The sequence below is a fragment of the Dromiciops gliroides genome, chromosome 3 (genome assembly GCF_019393635.1).
Source record: "Dromiciops gliroides isolate mDroGli1 chromosome 3, mDroGli1.pri, whole genome shotgun sequence".
Classification (NCBI taxonomy): domain Eukaryota; kingdom Metazoa; phylum Chordata; class Mammalia; order Microbiotheria; family Microbiotheriidae; genus Dromiciops; species Dromiciops gliroides.
This window is the reverse complement of record NC_057863.1, coordinates 595,695,800-595,713,183: the sequence shown is the minus strand read 5'-3', so window position 1 is coordinate 595,713,183 and position 17,384 is coordinate 595,695,800. Positions and strand designations below refer to the sequence as shown.

The window sequence follows — 17,384 nt, the reverse complement described above, 5'->3', positions numbered from 1 at the left end:
AGAGATTATTTGGGCAGCAGTGATCAGGATTGACTGGAATGGAAGAGATTAGACATAGGGAGACCATTCATCTGTGAGGTTTCTCATCAGCAGGTTCTGATAAAAGCAACCCAAACTTTGCTCTCCGTTGTCCTCCCTTTCCTGGGTCTGCCCTCCCTGGTCTGGTGCCCCTGCCTAGTACACTGAGAGTTGGAGATGCTGTGTTCCTGACCTGCTCTGGCTCATTTTACTTAGGACCTGTGGGGGTCACCTCAGTGCCCAAGGGAGGAAACATGGGGGGAATAGAAAAAAATGATTGGCTGGGAATCCCCAAATGGCTCTGGCCCTAGTCCTTGTTCTGTGACCTGGTTGCTCACACTCATTCTGGAAGTCTAATCTTTCCTTTGTAAAGTGACAGGATGAGGCTAAATAATCTCTCATGTTCCTTTTAATTCTGACATTCTATGTGGTCAGGTCCCTCCCATCTCTGACATTCAGCATCTAATGCCCTCCCATCTCTGACATTCGGTGTTCCAGCTCTGACATTTGGTGTCCTAATAATGCCTTCTCATCTCTGACATTCTATGTTCTCATGCCCTCCCAGCTCTGACATTCGGTGTTCCAGCTCTGACATTTGGTGTCCTAATAATGCCTTCTCATCTCTGACATTCTATGTTCTCATGCCCTCCCAGCTCTGACATTCGGTGTTCCAGCTCTGACATTTGGTGTCCTAATAATGCCTTCTCATCTCTGACATTCTATGTTCTCATGCCCTCCCAGCTCTGACATTCGGTGTTCCAGCTCTGACATTTGGTGTCCTAATAATGCCTTCTCATCTCTGACATTCTATGTTCTTATGTCCTCCCATCTTTGACATGCTGTGTTCTAGCTTTGACATTTGGTGTTCTAAGTAGCCTTCCCATCTCTGACATTATGTGTTCCAGCTCTGACATTCAATGTTCTCAGGTCTTTTCCAGCTCTGATATTCCAATGTTCTGTTTCCTTCCTGTGGGCTAGACCTGTGCTTTCATGGGCCTAGGGGACTCCAAGGGAGGAAACTCCCTCCACCAAAGTGTATCAACAACTACTTTGCAGCTGCTCGTCTGGATTGTGACTTGCCCAGGGTCACTGGGCCCTGGGTGTGTCAGAGATGGGACTCAAAGCCAGGTCTTCCTGGTTATGGGGAGCTTTCTGCATTTCATCTGCTGCCACTTCACAGGACATTTTCCAGTCGTGATACTGTGGTTTTTTGTGTTTTTTTTGCAGGCAATGGGGGGTTAAGTGACTTGCCCAGGGTCACACAGCTAGTAAGTGTCAAGTGTCTGAGGCCGGATCCGAACTCAGGGACTCCTGAATCCAGGGCCGGTGCCTTAACCACTGCGCCATCTAGCTGTCCCCGATACTGTGTTTTAATGTTGTGTCATGTGCCCTAATAGTTTATGTTATGATGTCCCTCCTAGATCTAACATTTTGCAAGTTTGTGAGCATTCGCGAATTCAATCAGCAGGAAGGGGCCGGGAACCAGGATGATTTTAGCTCATCTACTGTTTTTCCCTCATCAGAGGCTGCTACGTTTTTGGTATGGAATGAGCAACGTTGATCTATCTTTCTAAGCTGATTTCTCTGTGAGAGGTCTTCTTATCAATGGCAAGATCCTTGTTGTCCCTGCAGAGGAAAGCTGTTTGCTGTCACAAAGGGGTGATGGGATGTTTGGCAGGCAGCATGGACAGCAGGGAAGAAGTCTCCCACTGGCTCTCTCTGGATAAGTGTGTGTGGGGGGGTATTGGCGAGCTGCTCCTCATGAGCTTGTTGCAGGGAAGGCACTGCACATCCTTTGTCCTCTGCCAGGCAGCGCCTGCTTCTTGTTGCGCTGTGGAACTGAGTTCTGGGACTGGGTGTTCACTAGGAGGCCTGACTTTCCTGGCCCTGTTGTCAGGTGCACTGGGTGTCAGTGGGTAGCGATGACTTTGACCATTCAAAAGGAGCCCTGCTTGTTTGTCCTCACATTTTAGTAGCAACAACAGATGCAGCAACACACTCGATGGGATGATGAGGAAACTGCCTGCAAAGTGGAGAAATTTGGATTGTGACAGCTTGTTACAAAATTTTCTCCTCCCACAAGCTCCTTCAGTGAATTCTGAAAGAAGATAAATTGGCTTGGAGGGAAAGAGAAATGCACTCAATCCTTGGTTCTCTCTTGGTGGATTATCTCTGTTAATCCAGCAATCCCCTTTAGCTGTTGGAGCTGATGAGGTCCTTCCTCCTTTCCTCCCTGCACCCACCCCCTCCACAGCACAAAATTTGGAGTCAAAACCTCAATTTGAATCCTGGCTCCATTTTACTTCCTTTGTAACCGGGCAAATCACTTAACCTCTCTGGGCCTCAATTTCCTCCTCTGTAAAGTCAAAGGGTAAATGCTACAACACTGTATTTGTGTCACTCATCACACTTGCCTGTTGGGATTTTCTTTGTTCCTGGGCTTTCTTTCCATTGTACCCCAGCACACGTTGGCATCTCCCTTGGTAGCAGCCACTGATCCCTAGTGCTACAACCATGATTTAAAAGTGACCCTGGGGGGCAGCTAGGTGGCGCAGTGGATAGAGCACTGGCCCTGGATTCAGGAGGACCTGAGTTCAAATGTGACCTCAGACACTTGACACTTACTAGCTGTGTGACCCTGGGCAAGTCACTTAACCCTCATTGCCCTGCCCCCCCAAAAGAAAAAAAGATAAGTTACACAAAAAGTGACCCTGGGCTTCCACAGGCTGGGAGTCCCAACTGTCATGTGAGCTTTAGGTTGTCCTGCTATGTTAGAAAGATCTCACATGTGGACCTGATGAGGGACACACAGTCTGTCATTGGAGAACCACAGGGTGGCAGAGGGACCTGAAGAGAAGGGGAGAGAACAAAGGAGTGGAAGGAGGGATGGCCTTGCACTGAGCGAGAGGAGGAGAAAAACAAACCAAGAGGTAGAGCCTGGTGCCGCAGGTGGCTTTGGGGCAAGATCGAGAAAGGGCTGAAGGTCTCCCCCCCCCAGGAAGTCTGTAGGGCAGGGACAGTTCCCCTGGGACTTGTGAAGGGTTTGGTGATAGTATTTCTGCCTGGGCTAAGCCATACTAGCTATCTTTCAAGTTCAGGATGGTCTTGCTGCGAGAGGTCTGAGGAACATAGCACCACACCATAAGGTCTCCAGGAGAATGGCGCCTTTTTTTTTAATGGGCTTCCATGGGACAGTAAAGGATAACAGCAATCTGAAAAGGCAGAGAAGAACCCTGGCCTTTGTCAGGAAGTCAGAGAGTGGAACACAGAGGTGAAAAACAAAAAGAAGCGGCAGAGAAAACTCATCAGCTGTGTCGTTGAGAGTATTCTGGGTCAGGGATGGCTCAGACTGGACTGACGACAGCAAGCACCTATTAATCACCAACTGCATACTAGACACTGGACTAGGCACAGGAGATTGCTGAAAATCAAAACTGAAAGGGTCTCCTTTGAAGGAGCTTACATTCTTCAGGGAGAGCCAACCTGTATAGCTGTGTCCACAGAGGATAAAAACATGCAGAATCCACAAAAGATGGCTGGGGAAGGAAGGCACTAGAAGTTGGGAGGACCGATGGAGCTTGAACTGGACCTTGGCAGAAGTGAAGGGAGGCGGGAGCACATTCTGGACATGAGGGATGACTGGTGCCCAGAGATGGGAGAGACAGGTGTACCTGAAGTTAAAGAAGGTAGGCAGGGGAGTAGCATGTAACAAGCCTGGAAATGAGGCTGGAGCAGGGGCCTGTGGGGCCCTAAAAGCCTGTCTGCCGAGGTCAGATTTGATCCTAGAGGCCAGAAGGAGCCACTGGAGTTTATTCATTAAGGGAATGTCATGGTCAGATTTGCACTTCAGGAAAATCACGGATGAATGTGTGGAGGATGGATTGGAGAGGGGAGAGACTTGAGAAAGGAGACCTCAGTAGTCTGGGAGAGAGGCGATGAGGGGAGAGGAGATAGATGCAGGCGATGTGGAGGGGGAAATGGCAAGATTTGGAGCATGACTGGGAGGGATGAGGGGGAGAAAAAAGTAAAAATGCATTGTTGGGAACCTGGGCATCCAGAAGAGTGGTGATACTCTTGGCAGACACAGGGAAGGTCAAGAGAGGGTTGGACTTTGGGGGAGAGATCTTCCGTCTTGGACGTGTGGACTTTGAGAAGCCTAGGGAAAGTCCAGCCAGAAAGGTCAAAGGGGGACTTGGTGATTCAGGACTGGAGCCCAGAGGACCTTCAGGTGCTGGTCTATATATCTGTGAACCAACTCCCTGGAGACGATCATGAAAGTCCTGGGGGCTGATGAGGTCACAGTGCAGAGTGCTGGACAGCACCCCCAACTAGGGAACGTGACCGGGAGAAGACCCAGCAGAGGAGGCAGAGGATGGACCTCCACTGTAAGCCTGGGAGAAAGTAGTGCAGGGAGGACACTGGGAAATGTTCAATAGCTGGTCCTCTGGCCCAGGGGTTGGGGAAAGTGTGCATAACACATTTTTTTTTTTGAGGCAGTTGAGGTTAAGTGACTTGCCCAGGATCACACAGCTGGTAAGTGTCAAGTGTCTGAGGCCAGATTTGAACTCAGGTACTTCTGATTCCAGGGCTGGTGCTCTTATCCACTGTGCCACCTAGATGCCCCCACAACACACTTTCAAGTTTAATCTGCATCTCCATTGCTTAAGTCTAGCTGGTCAACAAAACTGTAAAGCAAGGCCAGATTTGGAGCATTTGTTAATTTCTAAGGTGTGAGTGATTACCCTGAAAGCTGAACAAAGAAGACTCACAGAAACGAAGGGAAGGATAGGATAACTGGGGAAAGACCAGCAGAGGGAGCAAGTAAGAGATCATTGCTATCCTTGGACGGACTTCCAGGGACCTCAGAGGTCCTGCTTCCAGTGCAGGAGAGACAGGGATTCTGTAACTAAGCTAGCACAGTGCAAACAGGGCGCTCCCCAGTTTGACCTACAGGTAAAAGATGGTTTGGCTACAGCAGCAAATGAAACCATCAACCAGGACTTGGAGAGAGGATCCAACGGGGCCATAGGATCACACCTGATGAGGACCTGAGAGTTTATCTAATCCACCCCCCTCCCATTTTTCAAATGAGAAAATTGATTCTCAGTCATAAAGTGATTTTCCCAAGGTAACGCAGCTGGCAAAGCTGGAATTTGATGCCAAGATCTCTATTTCCAAATCTAGTGCACTTTACAATATCCTGATCTTCCTGGGCATATTCCCACACTTAGCAAATTACAGACCTTGTGAAGTCTTGAGATGTCAGTTAAATGGAGTGATAAGAATCAGTTGGGTATATTTGCGCATGTGTGCATGTATGCACACATGTGCATTTATTATGTGTATGTGTGTGCAGACATGTCTGTATGTGGTGGTGGGGAATTATCCATTAAACCAGAAAGAAATGATCTTTGGGTCATTTGCTGTTTGGGAGTTATCTCTTCTGTTAGTGCAGGAAATAAGAGAATTGACTTTTTCTGAATAGCTTTGAAATGGACAATCCAGTGGCCCAGTGGCCTTGAGGGGCCTTAAGTAGCAGTTGGTAGTCAGAGATGTGGATCAGAGCAGAGGAAAGCAGGTGCCCAGTGCCCCTGCAGGACTGGCACTGCAGTGGAGTGAGGTGGGATGTAGGTGACCCTTTCTGAGCCTCACTTTTCTCTCCTGTAAAATGGGCCTGATATTTGTGCTCCCTACCTCACAGGCTTATCGTTCAGAAAGCATTTTGTAAAATATTTCTAGCAGCTCTTTTTGTGGTGGCTAAGAATTGAAAATCAAAGGAATACCCATCAATTGAAGAATGGCTAAACAAGCTGTGGTATAGGATGGTGATGGAATATTATTGTGCTATAAGAAATGACAACCAGGATGATTTCAGAAAGACCTGGAAAGACTTGTATGAACTGATGTAGAGTGAAGTGAGCAGAACCAAGAGAATGTTGTACACAGTGACAGCATTATTATTATTATTAATCATAAAAGTATTTTATTATTTCCTAGTTACATGTAGAGTCAGTTTTCAATATTTGTTTTTATAAGATTTCTAGTTCCAAATTTTTTCACTCCCCTCTCTCCCCCATCCCCAAGACATCAAGCAATCTGATATAGGTTATGTGAGATTTAAAATTGGTTACTAGAGCATTAATTTCCCCTCTTTAACCTTTCCCTTAATTTATCTCCCAGACTAGTAAATGGAAGAAACCTCTGGTCTGTAGTTAGAGCTTTTATTGTGTGGTAGTTGCCAGGTGATGTTGATTAGAGGGATAGGAAAGTAGAAATACAAAACAAATAGTCATAAGTCTAAGCTTAGTCTATATTCCATATAAAACTCACCAAAAGCCCAAGGCCACCTTTGGGGGGGCGGGGAGAGACTGAGTCAAGCACGTGCTGCTAACTGTGAGCTGGGCCTCCTCCATCTCCAGTCCGCACACATACTCGGTGGGTGGAGGCCTTTCCCAGCCCCCGAGCCACAGCGGCCTTTGTTGCCAAAATTCTTCTTAAAGAGATAGTACCTCGTTTTGGCCCACCAGCCTGCATCGATTCTGACAAAGGCACACATTTCACTGATTCGATTTTATCCCAAATCTACTCTTTCTTGGGAGTGACTCCAAAAGTCCACACGCCCTACCATCCACAAAGTTCAGGCCAAGTCGAACGTATGAATAAAGAGCTTAAGAGTTTGACTGGCAAATTATGTACTGAAACCCATTTGAAATGGCCTGATGTTCTACCATTGGCATTATTCTATCTACACAGTAGACCAAGAGGAGAACTTCATATATCTCCTTATGAAATGCTTTTTGGTCACCCTCCTATCCAAGCTAAAACTTTTTCCCCAGTTTATACATCACTGGTGGGAGGTGATACTTCTGTTGCCTCCTATATACAGGAATTACAGACCAGGCTACGTGAGCTTCATGAGGCAGGAGTTGTGGTCCAGGCAGGCCCATTAGACTTTTCATTGCATAGCCTCAACCCAGGAGATAAAATATATGTAAAGAATTTTCAGAGAACCAGTGGAACCCAACCTGCCTGGGAAGGACTATTTCAGGTATTATTGACAACTCCTACTGCCATTAAAATTGGTGAAAAAGACTCATGGATTCATTGCCCTCATGTAAAGCCTGCACCATTCATAGGTGAAGAGATTTCAGATAGACCTGAGGTAGACACTAAAGAGCTAAAAACCCTAATGATAGCAACTGTTAAAAAACTTTTTACCACAGTTATATATGTACAATCACATTAAACATATTTCTGCATTTTTCATGCTGTGAAAGAAGAGTCAGAACAAAAGGGGAAAACCTCGAAAAAGAAAAGCAAAAAAAGTACAAACAGTATGGTTCAATCTGCATCTAGATTCCACAGTTCTTTTTTTTCTGGATTTGGAGAGCATTTTCCATCATGAGTCCTTTGGAATTATCTAGGATCATTGTATTGCTTAGAGGAGTCAAGTCTATTACAATTGATCATCACACAATGTTGTTGATACTGTGTATAATGTTCTCCTGGTTCTGCTCATCTCACTCAGCATCAGTTCATGTAAGTCCTTCCAGGTTTCTCTGAAATATGCCTACTCATCCTTTCCTTTCCTTTCCTTTCCTTTCCTTTCCTTTCCTTTCCTTTCCTTTCCTTTCCTTTCCTTTCCTTTCCTTTCCTTTCCTTTCCTTTCCTTTCCTTTCCTTTCCTTTCCTTTCCTTTCCTTTCCTTTCCTTTCCTTTCCTTTCCTTTCCTTTCCTTTCCTTTCCTTTCCTTTCCTTTCCTTTCCTTTCCTTTCCTTTCCTTCCTTTCCTTTCCTTTCCTTTCCTTTCCTTTCCTTTCCTTTCCTTTCCTTTCCTTTCCTTTCCTTTCCTTTCCTTTCCTTTCCTTTCCTTTCCTTTCCTTTCCTTTCCTTTCCACGATTGGGGTTAAGTGACTTGCCCAGAGTCACACAGCTAGTAAGTGTTAAATGTCTGAGGTCGGATTTGAACTCAGATCCTCCTGAATCCAGGGCCAGTGCTTTATCCACTGTGCCACCTAGCTTCCCCCTCTACTCATCGTTTCTTACAGTACAATAGTATTCCATGACATTCATATACCACAACTTGTTCAGCCATTCCTCAATTGATGGGCATCCCTTCAATTTCCAATTCCTAGCCACCACAAAAAGACCAGCTATAAATATTTTTGTACATGTGGGTCCTTTTCCCTTTTTTATGATCTCTTTGGGATAAAGACCTAATAATCAAAGGGCATGCACAGTTTTGTAGCCCTTTGGGCACAGTTCCAATTTACTCTCCAGAATGGTTGGATCAGTTCACAGCTCCACCAACGACAGCAATATTATTTGATGAAGAATTGTGAATGACTTAACTGTTCTCAGCAATACAGTAATCCAAGACAATCCCAAAGGACTCATGATGAAGGATATTATCTGCCTCCAGAAAAAGAACTGACATCAAGTGAACACAGACTGATGCATGCTATTTTTCACTTTCTTTCTGTTTTTTCCCTTTCATTCGAGTTGTCTTATACACAATGACTAATATGGAAGTGTTTCACACCAAAAAGAAAGAATTCTGTAAAAGACTATAAAATGCAAGTAATTTGGATGTTTTTAAACCTTTCCTTTAAAGCAGGGCTTGAACTTTTTCCATTTGTGGCCCTTTTTTGCTGGAGAAATTTTTCTACAAACCTGGGTCTATAGGTATATAAACTAGGTATACAAATCAAACATTTACTGCCAGATTTTTCTGACTCCCACATTCAGTTATGTGACCCCAGAGAGACCCAGGTTTGTATCAGCCTTTCAGCTGATTAGGCCAAGGGGCTGGAGGGAGGTTTGGCCCCCCCCAGCCCCCAACCCTTACCCCATCCCTCTGGCTTCTGTCCTGCCACATGGAGAAGCAGACTCGAATGACTATGGTCTGAATAATACCAGGAGAATACCAGAAAAAATACCTTTATTGATCTGGGACAATGGGAGAAATGTTCTATGTACGTGGATTTTCTAGAAGCTACATGCTGTAAAGAATGGAGCTGTCTTGGGGATTTAAGGGTGAGTTGGATATGGGCTACAGTGAGTCTGATTGCTCTGCCTCCTGGTATGTCTTCTTTGTTACGTGATGGGTTCACATGCAGTTAGGTCCCTTCTTAGGCCTGAAACCCTGGAGTTGGAACATTGTAAGCCTACCAAGTAGAGTGAAACTGGCCTCAGTAGAATAGAAGGTTGAATTAGAAATGCGTCCATTGCACCACCAGGCCCACTGTGGACATCTTTTAGATAAATTGCATTATTGGCTAACTAGAAACTCTAGAGTTTGACCCTAAGGATTCTTTAAGGAGAACTGGATCTGGCCCAGGGTCTCTTTGTCCGGGACAAAGAGGAGAGATGGAAGAAATGAGCAGGGACCTAGGGGAGGCATCAAGCAGTAGGGGAGAGAATCCTGGAGTGAAGTGAAAATCCCTGTTCTGCCACACATTACCTGTGTGACCTTAGCTATGTCACTTTGTATCTCTGGGACTCAGTTTCCTCCTATAGAACATTAGGGGGATGCATCAGATCATTTCTGAAGTCCTTTCCAGCCCCTTCTGAACCCCAGGAGCTAAAGACAAGGCTCCTCATGCCAGTTCCAAGCAGAGGAGAGGGTGCCCAGCAAGCTAATTGTGGGCTAGTGAGGCCTGAAGACTCTGGCCTGGATCCAGGCATCCTTCAAATACCAAATATTCTTTTTAATTTTAATCATGTTTGATGGAAATCTTTCTAATTGAATGTTTTATATGCCTCTGCCCTCTTAACTGAATAGGGTACCAAATGCTGTCTTGTGCTACTCTCTAATTGTTTCCTGCGTCTGAGTCTAGTCTCGGCAAGGATGTAACAGGCCCACAGCAAGACATCCTCATAGAGGGAGCATAGGATAGCAGAAGGAGCGCTTTCTTTGAGCCCCTGCTCTGATGCCCAGGTGACCTTGGGTGAATTACTTCAGCTTCCTACTTCATTTGTTGGGGGGAGATCCTACTACTTACACTCCCTGTCAAAGCTCCTGTGAGAAGAGCTATGAGCTAAGCCAAGAAGGACCTTAGGCATGGGAGAGCTGATATTTGTTTGCATCCTCCCCACCTCAGCAACGTCTGATATGGGACATATTGGAGACACAGGATAAATGCCCATCCATTGATTGATTGAATTATATAAATCAGGCTCAGAAAACAACAGAGTTTCTATACAGAAGCAAGAATCTGTCAGACAGATTAAGCAGTGACAGCGTGGGGAAAGCTAAGCTGCTTATACTGCAAGGTAGATTGTTTAGTGAGACTGATGAGTTTCCTGTGACTGGGGACAGGGTGGGGATAGTGGTTGTCTCTAAAACTAATAATGAGATAATGGCAGATTCATTTAAGCTGGGACAGACTTTGACTCCTTGGTGGGTCTGTGATCTCCTTGGGGGACCCCCTGGCACCAGGGCAGATCACATGCCTTCTTATCCTGCCGGATGCTCAGCTCTGGCTTTCAGCCAATTCTGCACGGAGGAGGATTCACCCAAGAGATGGATGCTCTCTGCTGGCTCTTTGACTATTTCATGCTTCCAGGGCAGCCCTTGAGCTATCCATCTATATCTCTTACTGTTAGTAAATGATTGCTCACCTCCCCATTTGACCATGCATGTTTTTGAAGATGGCCTCTGTTCAGTTTTTCATATGGATGTCAAGTTGTTGGGAGCATGTTACATATAAGATTCATCGCTTGAATTTCTCCATCATGCCAACTTCCAAATTCAGTTAGGGCAAATGTAGATTTTATTTAAGGTACCTTCTTATATCAAGATGTATTGACATCGTATTTTGCCCTTATACTTTCTTTGGGAAAAACAGGGATTCATATTGGAGGAAGGACTCCCTGGACAACAGTCTGGCAGAAACTGGGGTTAGACCAGCATCTCACATCACAATCTCCATCAAGCTCCCAATGGACACATGCCCTAAATATAAAAAGTCATATCACAAATAGGGGAGAAGGGGAGGAGATGCTTTTTATAACTTGAACAAAGAATAGATTTGATCATAAAAAACAGAGGTAACAATAAGGAAAACTGAGCCAGAGAAGTTAATGATTTCCTCAGGTTCAAACAGCACAACAAAGATCTCCAAACTCCCAAACTTGAAGTGAAGAAGGACAGGAATTGGACGCAGTGGTGCAAGAGTCCTGGCTCATGTCCAAGTTCATGTGACTTTGGGAAAGTCCTCTCCTTGGGCCTCAGTTTGCTTATCTGTGAAAAATGCTCTTTCCAACTATTTTAAACTAATGACTGCTTGTTTCAAAGTAGCAAAAATAATTCCAATTTCAGTGGTGCTTTTAAGCTTATAAAATCATTTCTTCACAACCATCCTAGGGGGGAGATAGTGTGAGCATTATTGTCTCCATTTTACAGATGAGAAAACGAAGTCTAAAAGATATGAAATAACTTCTTTTTGGTCACACGGCGAGTTGGTTCTGGAGCTAGAAGTTGAGCCCTGGTCTCTGTTGCTCTTTTTATGACACCAGCACTTCCTCCTTGTGCACGTCTGCTCTCATACTGGAAAACCTGAGACAGTGTGGTAGCCTCTTTTCTTTCTCCTGGAATGAAGCTGGAGAAACTGACCCCTCTCCTCGTCCTCCCAGCAGGCTTCACGGCTGGCCATAGGGCTATGGATGCCATTTTGTGGCGTCTCTGCACAGGGCCCAAAGAGGGAGCGATTCTGTGACTGCCATAACAGCCAGCCTGCTCTCAGGGGTCCCCCGCACTTAGCTCCAACAGGGCTACTTCCCTTTCCAGAAGGCCATTGGACTGCATTGTAATCTCTGTGTTTCTTCTCTTTCTCTCCAAGGAGGAAGAGCGGACGTTGCCTCGTCTGCCAAATGGCGTGAAACTTGTGTGTTACGTAGGTTTCCCTTTTTTGTTGTTTCCTGCTTTATTCCGTTCTTTGAGCACTGTTTGCAATCTGGGGGTACAAAGGCACCGAGGCTCCTGGGGAACCCCCAGCTTGTTTGGCTGCAGGCTGGGTGTGCCCCGAGGCCTTCTTGGACCTTCCTGGGTCTCAGCCCCTCTCTGGCATCTGGCTCCCTTTGGGATTCGATTCTTTTATCTTCCCCTCCCCCTCTGCCTGAACCCTGCTTTTCTCTTGTCCACCCCTAACCCAAGAATGGCTGCTTTCCCAAGCACTCTCTCTCCTCTCTCATCCCTCCATCCCTTCTACCTTCCTAGCACTTACTCTTCAACCCACCCCAAACTGATGGGAAGTCATTGCCAGCCCTTAGCTTGGGAAACCAGAGGTAAGAGCCTTTGCCTATCCCCGTGGAGGATGCATTGAAACAAGACCCTCAAGTTTGCACATTGGGGAGGAGAGAGGGGAGAGGCAAGAGGCAGGGAACAGCCACCAGGTTTCCTTTGTGCCCTGGTGTGGAGTTGAGCTAGGAGGGTTCTGTACCCTGCTGGAAGCTGGCCCGGTTGGGGCAGGGCTGGGGCAGGGGGTCTAGCTCTTTATTCCCCACTTTCCTCAGTCTGGGCCTATGAGATAGCAGCATTGCAGTTCACACAGGGTAGTGTGGAAGCAGAGAGAGCAGAAATACAAGAGCCAGAGGTGGGTGTTTTATTCTGGGGCCATGTTGCTGCAAAAATACCAACTCTGCTTGCCCCAGATTTCCCCAAATACTCTGTACAGACGCAGCTCAGACAAAGTCTGTGAAGATTCTCTGGGAGGCCCTTCAGAAAGCTGTCAGGGACTGTAGGAAATGTAGTAAGACAGAAAAAACACCCAGCTTGGAGGCACGGGCTCTGGAGCCGGGGGAAGGCCTTACGGGACAGTCTTTGTATTTGACAGATGAGGACACTGCGTTCTAGAAGGGGGTCTGCTCAGTCACCCAGCTTATTGGTGGCAGGACCGGGATCTGAACCTGTGCCTCCTGCCTCCAAATCCAGTGCTTTGCTAGAGGACTAGGGTTCAGATGCCAGTTCTGCTATTTCCCTACTGTGTGACCTTAGCCAAGTCCCTTAACCTTGCTGGGTCTTAGTTTCACTATCTGTCAAATGTAAGGATTGAATTAGATGCCTTCTGAGGTCCCTTCCAGCTCTAAATCCTGGTGGTTCTGTCATCAGTCTGATCTGGGCTAATCAATAAAGGCTGGAGGTAGACATCTGAAAGGCTTCCTCCCTCGGAGGAGTGGCCCAGCCCGGTGTCCTCTAGCCCGGGTAGTCTGAGGCTTGGCTCAGGCCCCAGGAAAGCCCTGCCCTGGGGCTAGTTGCAGGATTTAGCTATAGGACCACACACTATGGCTCAGTATTCCAACCCACAGGATCCACAGTAAAGAACAGAGAAAGAAGTCTTTGTTCTGAAGGGGCTCCCAGCCTTATGGAGGACGGAGAAATCAGCCCCAGAGAGAATTGCAGGGTTTTTCTCAGGGCCAAGGGCTGCAGCCTTTGATACCTGAGGCTCAGTAGGTTAAGGAACTTACTGTGGTCACACAGCCAGTAGTGGTCAAAGGAAAGGCCTGAGCCCAGGTCTTCTTGACACCTATGTCAGGGACGAATAGTCCAGAGTTTGTTTTGGGTGGGTGGAGAAGAGGGAACTGAGACTGGCTGACAGGTTAGGGGAGACCTCGAAGTAGTTGGGTATAGTAGCTTTCCTCTGCCCTCTCAGGTTCATGGTTGTGGTGGGGCCTAGAGCCTGGGGTGTTTTTGTTTGTTTTTAATTCTTTCATGTTTGGTATTTGGTAGTAATTTAGGAAAGGGAAACAGGGGACTGAGGTTTGGGCTGGTGTATCTCCTCTCCCCTGAAAGGGGCAAATCATTGGAAGTTTCTCTTCCCCACATATCTTTTTCTTTTTTCAGTTAGGGTCTGGGTCATCAGTCAGACTCCTGGGGGCTGTCAGCCAAGCATGGGAACCCAGACAGCCACCACAGTTGGAAGAACTGGAGGACCTCTCGGGAACCAGCTCAGAGGCACCTTCCCAGGGATCCCAGCTTCCCTCCTGTTGGGCCAAGGGTCCACAAAAGGAAAGAGGGGTAAGGTAGCCCGGCTTCAGTGTCCATGGATGGAATTTGTCCCTTACTCAGGGAGATGAGGGAGAAACAATTCCTACACGATCCTCTGGACTTACTGGCTTTTGGATCCTATTGTGATCTAATATCAAGTCCTTTTTTCCTCCCACTCAGAATTCTGTTCAATTCAAGAAACATTTAGTAAATGCCTATTGTGTACAGAGCACTGTGCAAGATTCTGTGAGGGGGGCAAGTTCAGATGAGGCGCAGTCCTTATTTCCAGAGTGCTCACAGTCTAGTAAGGGGTTAAGAGAGACACAGTGATAACTAGAATGCAAAATAGCACATATAAAATATTACATGATGCCTACTACATAATATTCTATGACAAGACAAAGGGGTATTTAAGGTCTGGGAGGGAAGGTTAGGACTGCCTGGAGGGAATCTGGAAAAATATCCTGGAGAAAGTATCCTTTGAGATAGTTTTTTTTGTTGTTTTTTTTTTTTTAGTGAGGCAATTGGGGTTAAGTGACTTGCCCAGGGTCACACAGCTAGTAAGTGTTAAGTATCTGAGGTCAGATTTGAACTCAGGTACTCCTGACTCCAGGGCCGGTGCTTTATCCACTGCGCCACCTAGCCGCCCCTTGAGATAGTCTTTTAAGCAGTGGCCTGAGCAGAGGGGACTGAGGCAGGGATATGGTGGGGGCTGGGTGTGGAGGCTGGGTTTTGGGGAATCATCAAGAAGGGCTGCTTCCATTTGGCTCTAGAGAATAGAAGTGCATAATACCAGAGAAGAATGGAAAGGCAGGTGGGCCCTAGATTATGCAGAGCCTTGAATGCCAGGAAATACTAAGAATTCCCATTTTTGCTGAGTTTTAAAGTTCCCAAAGCACATGCCTCCCCACAACCTTGTGAGAACAAGCCCTTTCCCATCTGTTTGCTCATCTGTTTATCCTAGAACAGACTGCTGCTGGTTATAGTCACTGTGGGTTTTGTGTGTATATCTTTCTTTTTTTCTTTATCAATAGCTGAAGACATTTGCCTTATTAATTGCTTTCTTGGCTAATGAATATTGCTAACATAATTGCTTTCCTGGCTAATGAATGTGATCAGGGTTGTAATTAATATAGAGCAACAGGTTTCAAAGTTCTTTTCCTCTCCTTCAAACGGGATGTTTCTGCCGAGGGGTTGGGCCTGTTTCTTCACAGAAGAGCCAGGGGGAGTGAGCGGCTCCACCTTCAGGCCCAGACTCCTGTGATAGGCAGCCCTTCCCCCCACAGCCCCCCATGAACATCATGGCGTAGGTAGCAAAAGTGACTTGGGATCTAGATTTAGCAAGACCTGGGGTTCAAATCGAAGCTTTGCAGTTTATCAGCTTTGGGGCTTGGGGCAAGGCCTTTAGCTTCTCTGGACCTCAGTGTCCTCATTGTTCTGTCGTCTGGAGAGAGTTCTGCAAAATTATCTCTAAGGTTCCTTCTAGTTCTGAGTCCTGGGACCCAGTGTAAGATGGAGGGATGAAGAACCACATGACCTGGGTTCAAATCCTGATTTTCCTACTTACTACTTCTGTCGCTTTGGACAAGTCACTTACCCCTCTGGGCCTCAGTTTCCTTATCTGTAAAAATGAGCAAGCTGGACTAATTGGCTTCTTAGGGGCCCTTGCAGTTCTAAATCCCTGCTTCTAGTCCCTTTCCCTTTGAGTGGGCACATAATGGAATTGCTGGCCTTCCTAGGCCTCCAGCACTTTGGATTGAGGCTGCTCTAGAGTCATTTTGGGGTGAGGGGAGCAGCCTCCAGATGTGTCCTGGGCCCAGGCTTCTGCCCTTCCTTGGCTGGGCCTGGACTCCAGCTAACAAATCCTTCTTTGTGATCTTGCCAGGGTCAGATGCCACCCCCCTCAGTACTTGATTTGTAGTAACTGGCTGGCATTTTTACTCATCAGGAGCTGTCTGCCCTTTTCCCCAGAACAGCTCTCTTGGGTTCTTTGTTATCCTCACAAATATTGCTTTGGGCATCTGTCATATCCTCATGTCTGTTTCCTCTTGTGTTGGAGGAGAGGGATGCAGTGAGGAGGGAGGCAGAGGCAGAGGTGGTGGCAGCAGAGCAGGGGAGGGGTGGAGTAAAGGGGATGGAGGGGGAGGGACGGATGGATGGATGGATGATGGGAGGAGACGACCGCAGCCATTTGGTGGGATGAAGAGCTTGGAAGAATCAAACTCTCAGAAGCCCAAGGGCCCTCTCATTCCCTCCAAACCTGTCTTGGGGAGCTTGTACATTTGGTAGGCTTCTTTGTGCTTGGCTTTTGTTTTTTGTTTTTAACCCTCCACCCATGTGGGATCATGGGATTTAGAGACAGGAGGGACCTTAAAGGTTACCTCGCATAGCCTCCTTGTCTTCTGGGAGAACCGAGACACAGAGAGGGGAAGGGTCTGGCTCAAGGTCACAGCGCTCATAAATCAGGCTTTTAAAAAGCCAGGTCATCGGACTCCAAACCCAGTGCTCTGGCCATTGGGCCACACTGCCTCCTGTGAAAGGGTGACATTCAGCCACTTCTGGCTCCAGGAGGAGGGCGTCTGGTGGGCAGAGTCACCCTCCCCCTGCCCCCAATCAGAAAGGCCTGTTATTCAGCTGTAAAGTTGCACAAAGCAGCCATGATGAGACCTTGCTATTTATTGAACCTTTGCTTTCCTCCCCTTTCCAGGACTGTGGCTTACATGTCCTCCCTCCTCATCCTCCTATTCTGTCTGTCTCAGGAAAGCTCCAGGCTGGACTACCAGAGCAGCTTCCTCAGTGCCCACCGATGGGCTGCAGCCCAGGGCTTTCCCTCTGACCCAGCTGGGCCAGCTACCCCCAACACTCCTCAGGCCCCAGCCCTGTCCACTACCGGGAAGTGACAGGAAGGGAGTCCCGTGTAATGCTTCAGCACAGGGACAGTTGTGAATCTCATCCCGTATCCCTGTTCTTAGAGAGATCAGACTGAGCTGTCTGACATCTGATGGCCCATAACAGCTCTTTGACTCTGGGCCCCCAAGGCCTTGGAGTTCTCCCGGTGGAGTGAAGGAATTGCTTGGCAGAGAGGGGCCATAGCAGCTCACCTGACTGCCATCCTCTAAGTCATTTCCCTCCTTCCCTCCTTTCTCCCTTTCCCTTTCTCTCCCTTCTCCCTTTGCCATGTTTATCTGGTAGCTCCGAAATAGTCCTGCCCTAGGGGCCCTGCCCTAGTGAAGCTCCCAGTCTGGTAGGGAAATGAGACGAACACACCCAAGTAAAAGGAGGTCTGTCTGATAGATGGTTCCCATGGGGGCTCAGGACGAGCCTTGGGAAGAGATGGTGTTTGTGCTGGACCTTAGAGAATGGCAAAGGAAGGGGATAGGA

The 17,384-nt window shown here is 47.1% G+C and overlaps 1 protein-coding gene across 7 annotated transcripts in view; it reads left to right on the top strand.

Annotated features, from left to right (window-relative positions):
* The window catches only part of SPOCD1 (SPOC domain containing 1), a 49,759-nt gene that overhangs the window by 10,872 nt on the left and 21,503 nt on the right, over positions 1-17,384 (top strand). For 5 of the 7 annotated variants that reach the window (XM_043991190.1, XM_043991189.1, XM_043991186.1 and 2 more), the window contains exons 3-4: positions 11,860-11,913; positions 13,860-14,033. The exons of 1 other annotated variant lie outside the window; for it this stretch is intronic. In XM_043991190.1, the coding sequence (XP_043847125.1) occupies positions 11,860-11,913; positions 13,860-14,033 (228 nt within the window). The remainder of the gene's footprint in view (positions 1-11,859; positions 11,914-13,859; positions 14,034-17,384) is intronic. One more of the 7 variants, XM_043991191.1, reaches the window with a different exon arrangement.